The 20,184-nt window shown below is 38.0% G+C and overlaps 1 protein-coding gene across 14 annotated transcripts in view; it reads left to right on the forward strand.

Moving 5' to 3' along the window:
• EIF4G3 (eukaryotic translation initiation factor 4 gamma 3) overlaps positions 1-20,184 on the forward strand; it is a 367,019-nt gene that overhangs the window by 340,272 nt on the left and 6,563 nt on the right. For all 14 annotated transcript variants that reach the window (XM_082654532.1, XM_082654527.1, XM_082654535.1 and 11 more), the window contains 2 exons: positions 1,410-1,508; positions 9,984-10,130. In XM_082654532.1, coding sequence (XP_082510658.1) covers positions 1,410-1,508; positions 9,984-10,130 — 246 coding nt within the window. The remainder of the gene's footprint in view (positions 1-1,409; positions 1,509-9,983; positions 10,131-20,184) is intronic.

Here is a 20,184-nt window from a genome sequence, read left to right on the forward strand (position 1 = left end):
TGCAGCAGAAATTAACACATGATAAATCAACTATATTTCGATAAAATAAATTTTTTTAATGGCAAAAAAAGAAATAGGTGGTAAAAATGATTCTGCAGGATTGTGAATTTCTATCTTAAAGTTGCATTTATTTTAGTTTAATAACTACTGCATAATTCTTTGCAAAGCTCTATGCTAGGATTTTAGTCTGCAAAGATAGCTAAACCTTCAAAGAATTTATAAACTGGAGAGGGAGACAAACAAATCTAAACCAATAGTTTCAAAAGAGAGTGTCAGTGCTATATTAGAGGTCTAAGACGTTTGGGAAAGTGGTATAGCTTCACAAAGGTAATGTAACTCCTGGGGTGAGAAACGTCAAAACAAAACAACTCACGTATGAAAATTTTAGAGTGATTTCTGACTTAAACTATGATACTTATTTGTATAATAGTTATTCATAGATAGGTGTACTAAACAGTCTTGTCTCTAATTCTAGTTGATTATCTATTTGTTTGTTCTTAATATTCTTTGCTTGATGGCACTAAAGTTTTTATTGAACCCTAATTTGTAGATCCAGAATTTTCTCATGCTCTTCTACCTACTTGACTTTAGTCCCTAAAATTCAACTTCTTGTTAACTTTTATTTGTAGAAACAGAAAGCAAATTCTCACTTCTAACTAAAACAAAATTCTCATAGAATATAAGCTCTGGAATTAGCCTGAGTTTAAATCCTGACTCTGCCAGGTTATCAGCTATACCTTGGGCAAGTTAGTCTGTGAAATAACTAGTACATGTTTCTTAGATGACAGTTGCAGCCTCAAAGCCTGACATTTTCCTTTATCACTGTGACTTTGTTCAGGCAGTGGACTTGTTGTACCTCCTCATCAGTTTTCCACCTGACAGCAGCTCTTCTCTGTTGTTTCCTGGGCTCAACCTTGCACTTCTTCTTGCCCTTGAAATAATTCTCATTCCTTGATCAGGAGCAATGACTTCCTTAGTCATTCTCATGTTAGGTCGCATAATCGTAACCTACTATGAAGAGGGACTCCAGGGAGGCTTGTTGAATGGCTTTAATAGCGGATGCATATAGCACTATCCAGGAAAAGAGACAGTTTTGAATTTATAAGCTCTGTGAATTGGACTCTTTTTAGGTGATTATATTCATAAATCCCAAACACCAGCTTGCAGATCCCCAGATTAGTCATCTGGTAGAAGAAATTCTTGAACGTTAAGCAACTGTACTTCATTTACCATTACATTTATGAACATTCAGACATCTCAGTTTGAAAGCTAAGTGTCCTAAGAAATTAACTTCATATCAGCAAGGAAAAGTTTCAGTTTTTTAGCCTTCCTTCAAACTTCTGTACTCTTGACTTCTTTTTCTCCTTCCAATGTAAAACTAAATGGATTGGACTTAATGTCTGTTTTAGAGCCATAAGAAAGTGGGAGCCTTATGGAGGGAGGCTGACCTCAGCTGGAAGGATTTTTTACCAGAAGGGGAAGATGTACATAATTTTCTCTTGGAGCAGGTGAGTAAGAGCAAGGCTTGTGCCTTCCTGTTTGATCGTAGTTGGTCTGTTTCTTAGAGGAGATAAAGGTATTTGTACTAGTATTCCAGTTATTAAAATTAGACCAAAATAGGCATCGTGGTCAAGATGTCATTGTAAGTCCATGCTTTAAAGCCACTTTACCCAAAAAAACCTCGTGATTCCTAAGGACAGATATTTCCTGATCTCTCGTCAGAATCAATCACGATTCTCACTAGGCAACTTTTAACAACATCGTAGCTTTTTTTCTCTGCGTTAATTAGATGATAGATAAAAAAGAAAAGAAAAATTTAAGGACTTAGCCACACTTAGAAAACAAGCTACACGTCTCCATGAACCAGAAATGAAATTGATGAATAAAGCAGGGTTAATAGGGCTAAAGCTGCAAGTCTTCTGAGCTCTGGGTCTGAAAGCAAATAGAGACAGGAGAAGTTATTTCTGTGGGGTAATAGGGTCTATGCCCCTTTCAGGGTAGAAGATTGGAGACAGGCTTACTGCATGTCACTAAGTGGAAACTCGATAAATACGAGGAAGTAGATATAGTCTTACAGGCAGAACCTTAGCTAAGCTGCCTACTGACTTGATAACTGGATTCAGAAATCCACAACAAGGCAGAAGGCTACATAGTCAATATAATCTGGTCCTAAGTAAAGAATTGTGGGGGACCAAATAGAGGCAACCGTAAAAAGAAGAGTGACAAAACAAAAACCTTCCTCTCAGAATGGTCCTGCAAGTCAGAACCCTTAAACATCTGAGGAAAATAAGTGCTAAGACAGCCAACAAAATCGGCAATAAGAAGAAAAAAATCACTCTTAGGTAAAAAGAAAATAATAAAGCAATCTGAAAATGGCTTTAAGTATATTTTAAGCTGGATAAAGACATTAGGTTAACTGTGGACTTTAGCTTCCTTTTGGTTGTAGTCTAGATACACTGAGGAGCACTCCTGCCATGATAATAAGAACCTACATAAGGCATAATTTATCTTGCATAGCTGGGCTCATAAAAAGTGGAGGAAATTCCCAAGTAACAAAACGAATAAGGGGGAAAAAAGCCAAAGATGAAATCGACTCTGAGCAGTAAGCACATGTAAAGGGTGTGTTGCCTAATACCATTATAAGCGCTGCCAGAGATCTTGAAGATGTTGAAATGGTCCCAGTTCAATATTACCCTGGCTCCAAGAAGCAGCAAACCAAAATGCTCTTTGGAGAAAACTATACTCAACTTAGCTCTTACTTTCTACAAATTAACATTATCTAAATATATGAGTTAATACTTAGAGTTCATTTAACATATAACGAAACAGGTAACCATGAGTGACAGTAAACACAGTAAGTGCAAGATTTAGACTCCAAAGACTTGAGATAATGGAATCATCACTCCGCATATAAAATAACATTATTGTAAAAAGAGAGACAAAAATGAGCAAACATGAAGAAAGTAGTCAAAATGACTGGGCAGATATAAAAAGAGAAGGAGAAGAAACTAGACAGAATTCTAAGAGCTGTTATGAAATTTAGAGGATAGAATGAGAAAGTCTAACGTGTCTAATTGGAGTCCTAGAAGGGAAAATAGGGTGAATGGAGAAGAGGCAATATTTGAAGAGACTGTGGCTGACTTTTCCAGAACTGAAAAATATATGAATCTATATAGAAAGCACATGTATACCACATAGAATAGTTACATTTTAGTGAAACTGCATAATATCAAAAGCAAGCAAAAAACGATTTTAAAGTAGCTAGAAAGAAGCAGCACATTACCTACAAAGGAAAAGCAGACTTTGCAATAGCAACAATGAAAGCCAATTGTTATCAAAGTATACATAGATAACAATGAAAGATGGTGGCGTAATCTTTTTCTTTTTTGCGGGGGGGCGGGGGCTGCATCAGGTCTTAGTTGCGGTATGTGGGATCTTTCATTGAAGCGCGCGGGCTCTTCGTTGCGGAGCGCAGGCCTCCCTCTAGTTGTGGCGCACAGGCTCCAGGGTGTTTTGGGCTCTGTAGTTGTGGCATGTAGGTTCCAGAACATGTGGGCTCTGTAGTCTGCAGCACGCAGGCTCTCTAGTTGAGGCACAGGAGCTCAGTAGTTGCGGCGCATGGGCTTAGTTGCCCCATGACATGTGGGACCTTAGTTCCCTGGCCAGGGCTTCAACCCATGTCCCCTGCATCGTAAGGCAGATTCTTTACCACTGGACCACCAGGGAAGTCCCGGAATAATCTTAAAGTGCAGAGAAAATATCAGTTAATCTAGAGTTGACTTCCAAATAAACTAACCTTTAAGGATAAGGGCAACATATATTTAGAAACTTAATAACACACTTCTAAATAACCCGTGAGTCAACGAGAAATCATAAAAGATTTTTTAAATATTTTATACTGAATGAAAATGAAAACACAACACATCAGAATTTGTGGGATGCAACTAAAGCCATACTTAGAGTGAAATTTTTAGCACTGAACACCTGTGTGTAGGAAACAAGTAAGGTCACAAATCAGTAACTTCAGCTTCAACCTTACAAAATTAGAAAATGGAAGAGCAAATAAAACTCAAAGTAAATAGAAAAAAGAAGGGGCTTCCCTGGTGGCGCAGTGGTTGAGAATACGCCTGCCAATGCGGGGGACACGGGTTCGAGCCCTGGTCTGGGAAGATCCCACATGCTGCGGAGCAACTAGGCCCACGAGCCACAACTACTGAGCCTGCGCGTCTGGAGCCTGTGCTGCGCAACAAGAGAAGGCTGCGAAAGTGAGAGGCCCGCACGCCGCGATGAAGTGGCCTCCGCTCGCTGCAAGCCCTCGCACAGAAACGAAGACCCAACACAGCCAAAAATAAATAAATAAATTTTAAAAAACGGAAATAACAAGAATCAGAGCAGAAGTCAATGAAACAGAAGAACAGTAGAGAAAAGTCACTGAAGTCAAAAGCTGGTTCTTTGAAAAGATAAAATTGATAAACCCCTCGCCAGACTAATCAGGAAAAATTAAAAAGAGAAGGCACAGATTTCTAATAAAAAGAATGAGAGAGGTGACATTGTATAGATTCTACACATAACAACAGGTAAGAGAATTTTGCAAATAATCTTTATGCCAATAAATACACCAACTTAGTTGAAATGAGTAAATTTCTTGACACAAACTACTAGAGCTGACTCAAGAAGAAGAATAGATAACCTGAATATCTATGAAAGAAATTGGAGTAGTTAACGTCTCACAAAGAAAACTCCAGGCACCCGTGAGTTCACTGATGAATTCTACGAAACATTTAAGGGAGAAATAATGCCAATTCTGCAAAGAATTCTACACCAATTCTTCCAAAACATTGAACAGGAGAGACTTATTTTCCAACTCATTCTGTGAGACCAGCATTAAACTGATAACAAAATCAAGGGCATTTCAAGAAAAGAGAACTATAGACCAGTATTCCTAATTAACACAGAGAAAATCTTGTCAACAAAATTTTCACAAATCAAATGCAACAATATATAAAAAGGATAATACATCATAACCAGGTAGGTTTTATCACAGGAATGTAAGGTTAATTTAAAATTTAAAAATCAGTGTATGGTTGGAGGGAAGATGATATAGTAAGAAGGTCCAGAATTAGTCCCTCCACTGAAACAACTATTGAGCTGGGAAGGTCTGTTAGAATCAGCTATTTTGGAATTGTGGAGTGGAACACGTGCACTACCAACACCAGGAGGATGCTTGATGAAAAAGAGTCTGGTAAATTCCAGTGATTTTGGTGTTTTGCATAGAAAGCTATCACCCCCCAGCTCTGTGACAGACAGCTGAGGAGACAGTAGCACCTTCTTTCTGGCGCCAGGTTGAGAACTAAAGACCTTGCCCTCTAAAGATTGGTGTTGTGTCTTTTAATCTGCGTAGCAGTTCACCGAGTATCCTGTGCAGGACCTTGATGACATTTCAGCTCCTCACCCTGAAGGAACTTCTTGGATGGGGTCTGTCAAAGAACTTAAACAGAACACATTTATGTCTTCCCCATGCCCCCACGCCCCTTTCTTTTTCTTATTGGATCCAGGCATTCACTGAAATCTCTGAAAGGCCACTGGCTGACTGCAGAGGTAATGGATCAGAGACTTCAGTAACCATATACGAGAAGGAATATAGTCCTTGTCTAAAAGTCACTAAACAGATGACTGCAACATCATACAGGGTGAGGGAGAGAATCTGATGTCCAGACTTACTGCATTACACTGTCTAGTTTTCAACAAAAAAATTATGAAGTATTCAAAGAAACAGGAAAATACAGCTCATTCACAGGGGAAAATAAGAAAATGACAGAAAGCATCCCTGAGGAAGCCCAGACATTGGGAGTACTAGACAAGGACTTGAACTGGCGTAAATATGCTCAAGTTGCTGGGGAGAACCACGGACGAAGAAGTAAAGGAAATCAGAATGATGAGTTGAGCAAGTTGGGAATACTGGTACAGAGGTAGAAATTATAACAAGGAGCCAGGTAGAAACTGAAGAGTGGTAATAGCTGAAATGAAAAATTAGACTCTTTCAACAGCAGGTTTGAGCAGGCAGACGAATCAGTCAGCGAACTTGGAAACAGGACAATTGAAATTGCTCAGTCAGTCAGGAATCACTGATTCAGCACTAATTTACTACGATGAAAATCCATCTTCAGCATTCACAACAGATACACTCTTTTACTAATTGTTTTGCTAATGAAATTTCTGGCATTGTTATATGGAACTGAATATCATTGAATTTTTTTGAAGTCCCTATAGTTTATTTTTTAAAGAAAACTTTAAATTGTAATAATACATATTGAAAAAATAATCCATTTAACATATAAAGAGGCTTTGAAAAAAGAAATTGCTCAGTTTGAGGAGCAAAGAAAAGAGAATCAAGAAAAATTAACAGAGTCTAAGGACCTAGGGGACACTGTCAAACACATCAGTATATACATAATGTAGTCCCAGAGAAGGGAGAAAAGAGCAGAAGAAAGTATTTAAGTATTTGAAGAAATAATGGTCAAAAACTTCCCAAATTTGTTCAAAGATATGAATCTACACATCTAGGAATTTCAGCAAACTCCAGGCAGGATAAAGTCAGTTTGACATCAAGATATAATGAAACTGTTGAAAGACAAAAACAAAGAAGAAATCTTGAAAACATCAAGAGAGAAGAGACTCGTCACATACAAAGAAGCCTCAATAAGATTAACAGCCAGTTTATCATCAGAAACTATGGCTGTCAAAAGACACTGGAATGATATATTTAAAGTACTGGGCTTCCCTAGTGGTGCAGTGGTTAAGAATCCGCCTGCCAATGCAGGGGACACAGGTTCGAGCCCTGGTCCGAGAAGATCCCACATGCCGCGGAGCAACTAAGCCCGTGCACCACAACTTCTGAGCCTGAGCTCTTGAGCACGTGTGCCACAACTACTGAAGCCCACGCACCTAGAGCCCGAACTCCACAACAAGAGAAGCCACCGCAGTGAGAAGTCTGTGAACCACAATGAAGAGCAGCCCCTGCTCGCCTCAACTAGAGAAAGCCCCGCGCGCAGCAACAAAGACCCAATGCAGCCAAAAAAAAAAAAGGATAACTAAAGTACTAAAATTTAAAGACTGTTTATATCTGGCAATATTTCCTATAAAAATGAAGAAGAAATTAAGACATTCCCAGATAAAAACTAAGTGAGTTAGTAGACCTTCCCTGCAAAACTGAGTCTGTCAGGCTGAAGCAAAAGAACACAAGAGTGTAGCTCGAAGCCATACAAAGAAACATAGATAACTGGTAAAAGTAACCACACAGGGAAATATAAAAGCAAGTAGTAGTATGTTTTTGGTTTGTAGTTCCTCATTTTCTTTGCTATATGATTTAAAAGGCAAATCCATAAGAAAATAACTATAAATATGTGTTAATGGGCATACATTGTATAAAGATGTAATTTATGAAAATAACTACCCAAGGATGGTTTCTCACAGAATTCCCGTGAGACCCAACAGTTGTACTTCTAGGTGTATATCCAAGAGAAATGAAATCATATGGCACCCTGATTTGAAGTCAAATAAACCTGGATTCAGGTTCCAGTTTTCTACGACTTAAGACTTTAAGCAAATTACTTGATTTCTCTAAGCCTCATATTCCTCACCTATGAAATGCTTATAAGAACTATCTGGTAGAATTTTTATGGGGATTAAATGAGATAATGTTTAAGAAGCACTGAGCATAGAGAGGAACTCAGTCAGTTACGGATGATGTTGTTATTAATAAAAATGTTCAGGGCTTCCCTGGTGGCGCAGTGGTTGAGAGTCTGCCTGCCGATGCAGGAGACACAGGTTCATGCCCCGGTCCGGGAAGATCCCACATGCCACGGAGCAGCTGGGCCCGTGAGCCATGGCCACTGAGCCTGCGCGTCCGGAGCCTGTGCTCCACAATGGGAGAGGCCACAACAGTGAGAGGCCCACATACCACAAAACAAACAAACAAACAAAAAATGTTTAAAAGACAAAAAAAAATGAGGTTCCAGAAAACTTGGCCTTCTGTATCCTGAATATTAGTTTCCTTCTAAAATGGCTGGTTTAGGGACTCCCCTGGTGGTCCAGTGGTTAAGACTCCACACTCCCAATGCAGTGGGGGGGCCTGGGTTCGATCCCTGGTCAAGGTACTAAGCCTTTGTGCCGCAACTATTGAGCCGGCGTGTCGCAACTAGAGAAGCCTGTGCACCACAACTAGAGAGCCCATGAGCCACAACGAAGACCCAGCGCAGCCAACATAAATAAAAATTAAAATGGCTGGTTTAATGCCCTTTTTCCGGGAACGCACGTACATTCTGCAAGAGGTAGTGATGAGCTGATCCATAAATTTGAAGCCCAGCCTTCTAGGTTCTAGGAGGATTCAATAACGTATACAGAAACACAGGGATTCTGAGAAATAAATGTTTCTCTCCAATGACCAAGGTAAACTTTACAGCTCACCACTGACTCTGTTTGGCCATGGTAAAGACGTTCACTTTCACATTTTTATGTCGTATTATATTAATGAGCAATGTAATTCATGTTTGATTTTGCTGCTGCTGTTAATCACTCTCAGACCTTCAATCATCTATGTAGATATAGGGTAGGTTAAAGAGGTATTCTGTGTAGGTGTTCTAACACCTAAGAGTGTTAGAACAAATTTGGAGAATGTTTCAAGGCTGTGAAAAATTGCCTGTTCTTAAAAGAATTTATGGCCATCTTCTTGTGATTTTGTATATATATTGAAATGTGGTGGTTGAGATATTTATCAACATTGAATCAGAAAAATTGTAACACTGAATCATGTTTCTAAACTCTATAGGAATATATTTTAAAATGGGCATAAGTGGTAAAGACAATTAAAACGATAGAATGAAATTTTTTTTTCACAGAATTCAAGGTAATTTTTTCTTTGTGGATCAAAGGAGGGTATAGGAATATATCAGAGTCTTCTAAGGTATTAGAGGAAAATATGTTAATAATCTTTAATATTTTAATCATGGTTTTTTCATAGAGAAATTTCATAAGGCAAAACATATACCTCATTTCCTTATACCCTTGAAAATGAAAAATCATTTTGATTATTGATTTTTTTTTAACTACCATCTAAGAGTTAAACAATTATGGCATCATTTCTCACACTCAGATTCAGAATGGTCAAGAGGTGTTTGAAGGACTTGACAAAACTAAAAGTATAGAGTTTTTGACAGCTGCTCGGTGGCAATAGTGATACTAAATCATAGGCTGCAGAAAGGGAGTTAAATTGTACCCTTGCCAGTACTCCTGCCCTGCCTTAGAGCTATGTCACAGCTAAAAGCCAGACTGAAGCACCCAGGGGTATTATGTTAAATGAAATAAGTCAAGAGAAAGACAAATACTGCATGATTTCACTTACATATGGATTCTACAAAACAAATCAAAACCCATAGATACAGCGAATAGGTAGTTGGTTGCCAGAGGGGAAGGGGTTGGCAGGGGTGAAATAGGTGAAGGGGGGGGTCAAGAGGTACAAACTTCCAGTTATAAAATAAATAAGTTATGAGGATGTAATGTATAGCATGGAGAACACAGTCAATAGTATTGTATTGACTTTGTATGGTGACAGATAATGACTAGACTTATTGTGGTGACCATTTCACGGTGTATACAAATGGCAAATCACTATGTTGTACACATGAAACTAATATAATATTATATGTCAGATGTACTTAAATTTTTTAAAAAGACTGAAACTCAGAATGATTTGGAGAAGTAAGCTTTTGTTTTTAAGAAGAAGCAGAGCTATGCAGTATTAAAAAATGGGGAAATATTCAGAAGGATAATGGAGTGAGAATCTATTAGAACAATAAATATAGAATGGCTTCTGCTGATCATTTTGATTCCATGTGCAATAGAAGAGATAGCCCATGACTTTGTTTTCCTCTCAGGGTGATAATAATATTGAATTATGTTAATATGTTTAACACTGTATGTTACAGAAGTTGGACTTTATAGAGTCTGATGGTTCCTGTTCCTCTGAAGCACTTTCAAAGAAAGAACTCTCTGCCGAAGAGCTGTATAAGCGACTCGAGAAACTCATTATTGAGGACAAAGCAAATGATGAACAGATCTTTGACTGGGTAGAGGTATAAAGACTATGTCACCTTCCCTGATATCTCTGCAAGAAAGATTCTTGTGGGATCCCTTCATTCACATATTTACCCTGTCACTTAATGGGAGTTTTTAACTTTAATGAAGTTAGTTTTTATTCTTACATGTTTATGTATTTGAAAGTAATGCTGTTTTTCTATTTTTATAAGATTCATAGTCTTTTATAAAGTCAGGTAAAAATATTCAGAACATAAGCCATTTTTCTGGATCTCTCATTAGTTTTGGATACACCCTGCATTTTACCATTCAAAAATTTGCATTTCTTTCTGAATGTTGTCATGTTTTAAATACTAATCTGGATAAAATTAATAAGCAATATATAATTATTATTAAATGTGTTGACTGACATTTTCATAACAACGCTCCCTTCTGGAAACTTCATATCTTACTTATCTTGTGTTATGGAGTCTGTTGATCATGTCCGATTTTAATTTATTACTGTATTCCTTTAAATAGTAACTTCTGTTTATGTACATGTGTTTTATTTGTGCACATTTCCATGGAATCGTATACTAATCCAAGTTGAAAGAAAGCCATTGAAGGCTAATCTAGTTCTCTCCCTCTTGCATAAATCTTGTTTTGTAGTCCTTCTAATGGGCTGTTGTTTTCTTAACAACTCATTTCCAGGCACTGAGAAATAATGAAGCTTCTGATAAATTGATTTTTTTACCTATTTTCCCTGCTGTCTATACGATAATCTGTCAACTCACCTAATTCAGAATCTTTTTAAAGTAATTTATACTAGTCAGTAAGATATATCCCTATCTCCCCCTCTAGGTTCTTTCATTCCTTCCTGAAATCTAGATATCCAGACCCTTGTCTGCTTATTCTCATACAAACATAACCTGGATTTTGAACATTCCTCTCAAAGTGACATGTGCAAACTGAGCATGATCACCGGGTGTGGTCCAACAGTACAGAGTTAGGTGGTGCTTTTTGCTTTTTTTTTTTTTTTTTTTTAAAACTGTGCTTCTGGCAGGCTCACTACACTGAGCTCAAACTGCTCTTTCAGTCTTTTTTTTTTTAACATCTTTATTGGAGTATAATTGCTTTACAATGGTGTGTTAGTTTCTGCTGTATCACAAAGTGAATCAGCTGTACGTATACATATATCCCCATATCTCCGCCCTCTTGCATCTCCCTCCCACCCTCCCTATCCCACCCCTCTAAGTGGTCACAAAGCACCAAGCTGATCTCCCTGTGCTATGCGGCTGCTTCCCACTAGCTAGCTATTTACATTTGGGAGTCTGTATATGTCCATGCCATTCTCTCACTTCATCCCAGCTTCCCCTTCCCCCTCCCCATGTCCTCAAGTCCATTCTCTACATCTGTGTCTTTATTCCAGTCCTGCCCCTAGGTTCTTCATAACTTTTTTTTTTTTTAAGATTCCATATATATGTGTTAGCATACGGTATTTGTTTTTCTCTTTCTGTCTTACTTCACTCTGTACGACAGACTCTAGGTCCATCCATCTCACTAAATAACTCAATTTTGTTTCTTTTTATGGCTGAGTAATATTCCATTGTATATATGTGCCACATCTTCTTTATCCCTTCATCTGTCGATGGACACTTAGGATGCTTCCATCTCCTGGCTATTGTAAATAGACCTGCAATGAACACTGTGGTACATGACTCTTTTTGAATTACGGTTTTCTCAGGGTATATGCCCAGTAGTAGAATTGCTGGGTCATATGGTAGTTCTATTTTCAGTTTTTTAAGGAACCTCCGTACTGTTCTCCATAGTGGCTGTATCAATTTACATTCCCACCAACAGTGTAAGAGGGTTCCCTTTTCTCCACACCCTCTCTAGCATTTGTTGTCTGTAGATTTTTTGATGATGGCCATTCTGACTGGTGTGAGGTGATACCTCATTGTAGTATTGATTTGCATTTCTCTAATGATTAGTGATGTTGAGCATTCTTTCATTTGTTTGTTGGCGATCTGTATATCTTCTTTGGAGAAACATGTATTTAGGTCTGCCCATTTTTGGATTGGGTTGTTTGTTCTTTTGATACTGAGTTGCATGAGCTGCTTGTAAATTTTGGAGGTTAATCTTTTGTCAGTTGCTTCATTTGCAAATATTTTCTCCTATTCTGAAGGTTGTCTTTTCGTCTTGTTTAAGGTTTCCTTTGCTGTGCAAAAGCTTTTAAGTCTCATTACGTCCCATTTGTTTATTTTTGTTTTATTTCCATTTCTCTAGGAGGTGGGTCAAAAAGGATCTTGCTGAGATTTATGTCATAGAGAGTTCTGCCTGTGCTTTCCTCTAAGAGTTTGATAGTGTCTGGCCTTACATTTAGGTCTTTAATCCATTTTGAGTTTATTTTTGTGTATGGTGTTAGGGAGTGTTCTAATTTCATTGTTTTACATGTAGCTGTCCAGTGTTCCCAGCACCACTTATTGAAGAGGCTGTCTTTTCTCCATTCTATATTCTTGCCTCCTTTATGAAAGATAAGGTGACCATATGTGTGTGGGTTTATCTCTGGGCTTTCTATCCTGTTCCATTGATCTATATTTCTGTTTTTATGCCAGTACCATACTGTCTTGATTACTGTAGCTTTGTAGTATAGTCTGAAGTCAGGGAGCCTGATTCCTCCAGCTCTGTTTTTCTTTCTCAAGATTGCTTTGGCTATTCGGGGTCTTTAGTGTTTCCATACAAATTGTAAAATTTTTTGTTCCAGTTCTATGAAAAATGCCATTGGTAGTTTGATAGGGATTCCATTGAATCTTTAGATTGCTTTGGGTAGTATAGTCATTTTCACAGTATTGATTATTCCAATCCAAGAACATGGTATATCTCTGCATCTGTTTGTATCATCTTTAATTTCTTTCATCAGTGTCTTATAGTTTTCTACATACAGGTCTTTTGTCTCCTTATGTAGGTTTATTCCTAGGTATTTTATTCTTTTTGTTGCAGTGGTAAGTGGGAGTGTTTCCTTAATTTCTCTTTAAGATTTTTCATCATTAGTGTATAGGAATGCAAGAGATTTCTGTGCATTAATTTTGTATCCTGCTACTTTACGAGATTCGTTGATTAGCTCTAGTAGTTTTCTGGGAGCATCTTTAGGATCCTCTATGTATAGTATGTCATCTGCAAACAGTGACAGCTTTACTTCTTCTTTTCCCGTTTGGATTCCTTTCATTTCTTTTTCTTCTCTGATTGCTGTGCCTAAAACTTTCAAAACTATGTTGAATTTTTTTTTTTTTTTTTTTTTTTTTTTTTTGCGGTACACAGGCCTCTCACTGTTGTGGCCTCTCCCGTTGCGGAGCACAGGCTCCGGATGCGCAGGCCCAGCAGCCATGGCTCACAGGCCTAGCCTCTCCGTGGCATGTGGGATTTTCCTGGACCGGGGCACGAACCCGTGTCGCCTGCATTGGCAGGCGGACTCTCAACCACTGCGCCACCAGGGAAGCCCAACTATGTTGAATTTTAATAGTGGTGAGAGTGGACAAACTTGTCTTGTTCCTGATCTTAGTGGAAATGGTTTCAGTTTTTCACCATTGAGAACGATGTTGGCTATGGCTTTGTCATATATGGTCTTTATTATGTTGAGGTAGGTTCCCTCTATGCCTACTTTCTGGAGGGTTTTTATCATCGATGGGTGTTGAATTTTGTTGAAAGCTTTTTCTGCATCTCTTGAGATTATCATATGGTTTTTTCCTTCAATTTGTAAAAACAATTTATCACATTGATTGATTTGCATATATTGAAGAATCCTTGCATTCCTGGGATAAACCCCACTTGATCATGGTGTATGATCCTTTTAATGTGCTGTTGGATTCTGTTTACTAGTATTTTGTTGAGGATTTTTACATCTATGTTCATCAGTGATATTGGCCTGTAGTTTTCTTTCTTTGTGACATCTTTGTCTGGTTTTGGTATCAGGGTGATGGTGGCCTTGTAGAATGAGTTGGGGCGTGTTCCTCCCTCTGCTATATTTTGGAAGGGTTTGAGAAGGATACGTGTTAGCTCTTCTCTAAATGTTTGATAGAATTCGCCTGTGAAGCCATCTGGTCCTGGGCTTTTGTTTGTTGGAAGATTTTTAATCACAGTCTCAATTTCAGTGCTTGTGATTGGTCTGTTTATATTTTCTATTTCTTCCTGGTGCAGTCTCTGAAGGTTGTGCTTTTCTAAGAATTTGTCCATTTCTTCCAGGTTGTCCATTTTATTGGCATATAGTTGACTGTAGTAATCTCTCATGATCCTTTGTATTTCTGTAGTGTCAGTTGTTACTTCTCCTTTTTCATTTCTAATTGTATTGATTAGAGTCTTCTCCCTTTTTTTCTTGATGAGTCTGGCTAATGGTTTATCAATTTTCTTTATCTTCTCAAAGAACCAGCTTTTAGTTTTATTGATCTTTGCTATTGTTTCCTTCATTTCTTTTTCATTTATTTCTGCTTTGATCTTTATGATTTCTTTCCTTCTGCTAACTTTGGGGTGTTTTTGTTCTTCTTTCTCTGATTGCTTTAGGTGTAAGGTTAGGTTGTTTATTTGAGATGTTTCTTGAGGTAGCATTTTATTGCTATAAACTTTCCACTTAGAACTGCTTTTGCTGCATCCCATAGATTTGGGGTTGTCGTGTTTTCATTGTCATTTGTCTCTAGGTAGGTTTTGATTTTCTCTTTGATTTCTTCAGTGATCTCTTCGTTATTAAGTAGTGTATTGTTTAGCCTCCATGTGTTTGTATTTTTTTACGGATTTTTTTCCTGCAGTTGATATCTAGTCTCATAGCGTTGTGGCTGGAAAAGGTACTTGATACGATTTCAATTTTTCTTAAATTTACCAAGGCTTGATTTGTGACCCAAGATATGATCTATCCTGGAGAACATTCCATGAGCACTTGAGAAGAAAGTGTATTCTGTTGGTTTTGGGTGGAATGTCCTATAAATATCAATTAAGTCCATCTTGTTTAATGTATTATTTACAGCTTGTGTTTCCTTATTTATTTTCATTTTGGATGATCTGTCCATTGGTGAAAGTGGGGTGTTAAAGTCCCCTACTATGATTTTGTTACTGTTGATCTCCCCTTTTATGGTTATTAGCATTTGCCTTCTGTATTGAGGTGCTCCTAAGTTGGGTGCATAAATATTTACGATTGTTTTATCTTCTTCTTGGATTGATCCCTTGTTCACTATTTAGTGTCCTTCTTTGTCTCTTGTAATGGTCTTTGTTTTAAAGTCTATTTTGTCTGATGTGAGAATTGCTACTCCAGCTTTCTTTTATTTCTATTTGCATGGAATATCTTTTTCCATCCCCTCACTTTCAGTCTGTATGTGTCCCTAGGTCTGAAGTGGGTCTCTTGTACACAGCATGTATACGGGTGTTGTTTTTGTATTTGTTCAGCCAGTCTATGTCTTTTGGTTGGAGCATTTAATCCATTTACATTTAAGGTAATTATCGATATGTATGTTCCTATTACCATTTTCTTAATTGTTTTGGGTTTGTTATTGTAGGTCTTTTCCTTCTCTTGTGTTTCCTGCCTAGAGAAGTTCCTTTAGCATTTGTTGTAGAGCTGGTTTGGTGATGCTGAATTCTCTTAGCTTTTGCTTGTCTGTGAAGGTTTTAATTTCTCCATCGAGTCTGAATGTGATCCTTGCTGGGTAGAGTAATCTTGGTTGTATGTTCTTCCCTTTCATTACTTTAAATATGTCCTGCCACTCCCTTCTGGCTTGCAGAGTTTCTGCTAAAAGATCAGCTGTTAACCTTATGGGGATTCCCTTGTATGTTATTTGTTGTTTTTCTCTTGCTGCTTTTAATATTTTTTCTTTGTATTTAATTTTTGATAGTTTGATTAATATGTGTGTCTTGGCATGTTTCTCCTTGGATTTATCCTGTATGGGACTCTGTGCTTCCTGGACTTGATTGACTATTTCCTTTCCCATATTAGGGAAGTTTTCAACTATAATCTCTTCAAATATTTTCTCAGTCCCTTTCTTTTTCTCTTCTTCTGGGACCCCTATAATTCGAATGTTGGTGTGTTTAGTGTTGTCCCAGAGGTCAATGAGACTGTCCTCAAACTCTTTTCATTCTTTTTTCTTTATTGTGCTCTGCGGTAGTTATTTACACTATTTTATCTTCCAGGTCACTTATCTGTTCTTCTGCCTCAGTTATTCTGCTATTGATTCCTTCTAGAGAATTTTAAATTTCATTTATTGTGTTGTTCATCATTGTGTGTTTGCTCTTTAGTTCTTCTAGGTCCTTGTTAAACGTTTCTTATATTTTCTCCATTCTATTTCCAAGATTTTGGATCATCTTTACTATCATTACTCTGAATTCTTTTTCAGGTAGACTGCCTATTTCCTCTTCATTTGTTTGGTCTGGTACGTTTTTACCTTGCTCCTTCATCTGCTGTGTGTTTCTCTATCTTCTCATTTTGCTTAACTTACTGTGTTTGGGGTCTCCTTTTCGTAGGCTGCAGGTTTGTGGTTCCCGCTGCTTTTGGTGTCTGTCCCCAGTGGCTAAGGATGGTTCAGTGGGTTGCGTAGGCTTCCTGGTGGAGAGGACTAATGCTGTTGCTGCGCTCTCCTCTGTGGCCCCGAAGCTTCCCCCCTGCCTCACCCCCCTCCCCCCATCTCCGCCAGTGAAGGGACTTCCTAGTGCGTGGAAACTTTTCCCCCTTCACAGCTCCCTCCTAGAGGTGCAGGTTTTGTCCCTATTCTTTTGTCTGTGTTTATTCTTTTTTCTTTTGCCCTACCCAGGTACCTGGGGAGTTTCTTGCCTTTTGGGAAGTCTGAGGTCTTTTGCCAGCGTTCAGTAGATGTCCTGTAGGAGTTGTTCCACATGTAGATGTATTTCTGATGTATTTGTGGGGAGGAAGGTGATCTCCACGTCTTACTCCTCTGCCATCTTGAAGGTCTCCTTGCTCTTTCAGTCTTGTAGTACCCATTCTTTTATATTCTACAGGTTAGTCACCTCTCCCATCCCAAACTTATGCATTTGGTTTTGAACCAAAATGGTGTTTTAAAAATTCATTTCTTTTTGTTAAATAGTTATTTATTTAATTTATTTATTTGGTGGCACTGGGTCTTAGTTGCAGCAGGTGGGCAGACTCTTTATTTGCAGCTCACCAGCTCCTTAGTTGTGGCATGCAGACATGCAGACTCTTAGTTGCAGCATGCATGTATGATCTAGTTCCCTGACCAGGGATTGAACCCTGGCCCCCTGCATTGGGAGCGTGGAGGCTTATCCAGTGTGCCACTGGGGAAGTCCCTTAATAATTTAATTCTGTTTACATTTATCTTCTTAAATTAGACAGTTCTTTTTTTTAGTCTTGTCAGGACATTTTAGATTCTGACTTGGTCATAAATTTTGCTTGCCATCTTTTTCACTTTGTATCCTCCTTGCATTTCATTAATATGTCAACTTTGTCCTCATTCGAGTTATGGGTAAAATGTGTGAATGGGGTAGGACCAAGGATAAAGCAGCATACTTTTCAGGACCAAATCTCACCCCACCCCTGTGGACATTTCAGCTATTAACTTGTTTATTATTTCACATCATTCTAATGTCTAGTTCACCTTTTCATCTTGTCCATAAGGGGATATCTCTTACTAGATAATTTGTCAAATGCCTTGCTAAAGTCTAGAAAAGTGAAGGCTGTATCCATCTGAGCTACCGTATACTGATTGTATCAGAAAAGGAAAGAAGTTTAGTTTAGCATGACTTGTTTTTCATGTATGTATTTATTCCTCTTAACATAACCATCTCTTTCCGCTCTAAGACTTTTAAACCATTCATATGATAGTTTGTTATAGATTTTAGCATAGAATCAGCATCAGGCTTTCCGGTATATTGTTGACATCATCAGACACCTTCTTTTTTTTTTTTTTTTTTTTTTTTTTTTGGCGATACGCGGGCCTCTCACTGTCGTGGCCTCTCCCATTGCGGAGCACAGGCTCCGGATGCGCAGGCTCAGCGGCCATGGCTCATGGGCCCAGCCACTCTGCGGCATGTGGGATCTTCCTGGACCGGGGCGTGAACCCGTGTTCCCTGCATCGGCAGGTGACTCTCAACCACTGCGCCACCAGGGAAGCCCCAGACACCTTCTTTTATGTTTTAAAAGTCAGGTCAATGTTTGCATACTTAACATCATTCTCCGTCTCCATGATTTTTCATAGATTTCAGCAGTTTGGTCTTTTATTCTGTTTCTCATGTATTGCAAAATGATGCTGTTTTTACCTCTTCGTCCATGTTGGGCCTCATTTTTTAAATATCAGTATTTATTCTGCCTAGTCCAGACCAACAATTATTCTCCTTAAATAGAAGATGAAGGGTAAATTGTACTGAATGTAAATTATACCTAACAAAGGTGACTTTTAAAAAAGGAGCAAGAAGAGAAAAACATAATGGTCACTGAGCTGACAATACATATAAGGTGTTCGTTGCTCTGTGTGTGATACTGGTACTATATAATAATCTGATTTCGCTTATCAATTCCAATTAGCAGACCCATCTTCCTTATTGTTCTGTGCATTTTTGTTAACATCTTTGCTTAATCTTTAGTGTTCTTGATACTTTTCTTCGTGTCTTTTCTATTCTTGAATGTTAGAATTACAGTATGTGGCTATTTGGTAGAAGAAATATGCAATTTGTTTCTTTAAAACAGAAGAAACAGTCAGATGGTTTGGAAGTGTTATTTATTATCTAATCACATTTAGCTAATTTGTTTATTTTTCTCAGACTCCACTTGAAGTCTAATCCTTGGGGATTTCAAATGATATTCAGTTGAAATAGCTCTACATGTTTATAAAGTATTGTTGGGCCAAAAAGTAATGGTGTGTTTTTATTCTCTCATTTATTCTTCAAAAATAATTGTTCAGACTTTGCAGAAGTAATTTCTGGGGCTAGACCAGCTTTGGCTTCAGCCTGTTTATTTTTTAAAGAGGTATACCAGCAACTGGCTATAACACATAAATCATCATGAAATCTTTTATGCATAGTTCTTGCCCCACCCTATCCTCAGCCTTAGCTGTCAGCAGTGCCACCACATGTTTCTGTCCTGTGGGAAAAGATCGGTAACAAAAGGTATCACGGCCCTCTGTGTTCAGCTCTGCCAGTGTCCCACAGAGCCGGCCATCTTACTTGTTAACCACTCTTAATTCTGCTCTCAGGAAGCCGCCAGTTCCTCCCAGGTGATGTGCAAGGTTAGGTATTCAACAAAGAGAGAGCTGCTGGTTAGTCTGTGTCAGTTCTGAAATTCATAAACGTTAAACTGATCTCTAAATATCTTTGAAATTCTTAGCTTTCTAACACATAACATTTAAAATGACATCTTTAATTTTTTCCTAGCCAGTCATTTTAAGGCTGACTCTTTCAGTAGAAAATACTATGCTATGCTGTTAAAAGAAGCTGAGATAAGCATGAATTCTGTTCACAGGCATAAGGAGCATAAACTCTGGAAAATATTTGAAATACCTGCCTAGAAAATGACCACTTTTGTTTGTCTTTTCCTTTTGCTAGTCATCTGGTTTAGTATAGTGGGGTTTTTTCTTTGAATTTTAATTTATTTTATTTTTATACAGCACGTTCTTGTTAGTTATCTGTTTTATACACATCAGTGCATATATATCAATCCCAATCTCCCAATTCATCCCACCCCTTCACCCCCCCACTTTCCCCCCTTGGTGTCCATACTAGTGTAGTGTTTTATAGCAAAAAGATAAGATCCTAAGAGAAACTAAAAAATAAATTGGGGGCCCATTTACTCTATTTACCTTATCTCTAAATACATTTTTTTACCATCCTTAGAAAAGAGTAATAGTTTTCTCACCACCACCTGAAGAGTTTGTTTGAGGTAATGCTTGAAATTAACCTCCAAGTCACATTAAAATTAAGATGAGAAAGCAGTGTTAGTACATTTAGACATAGTTGCACACTACTGAGCAAAGTAGGCTTTAAAATACTGCGTGGTTGTGGTGTAGTTGTTCTTTCAACTTTATAGATTTGGATAGATCATCTTAGTATGCCTTATTTATTGAGAAGGGAAAATGCTTTTAAATGGTTACGTTTCTGAATGTATATAGTACACAG

The sequence above is a fragment of the Grampus griseus genome (genome assembly GCF_964374135.1).
Source record: "Grampus griseus genome assembly, chromosome: 1".
NCBI lineage: Eukaryota > Metazoa > Chordata > Mammalia > Artiodactyla > Delphinidae > Grampus > Grampus griseus.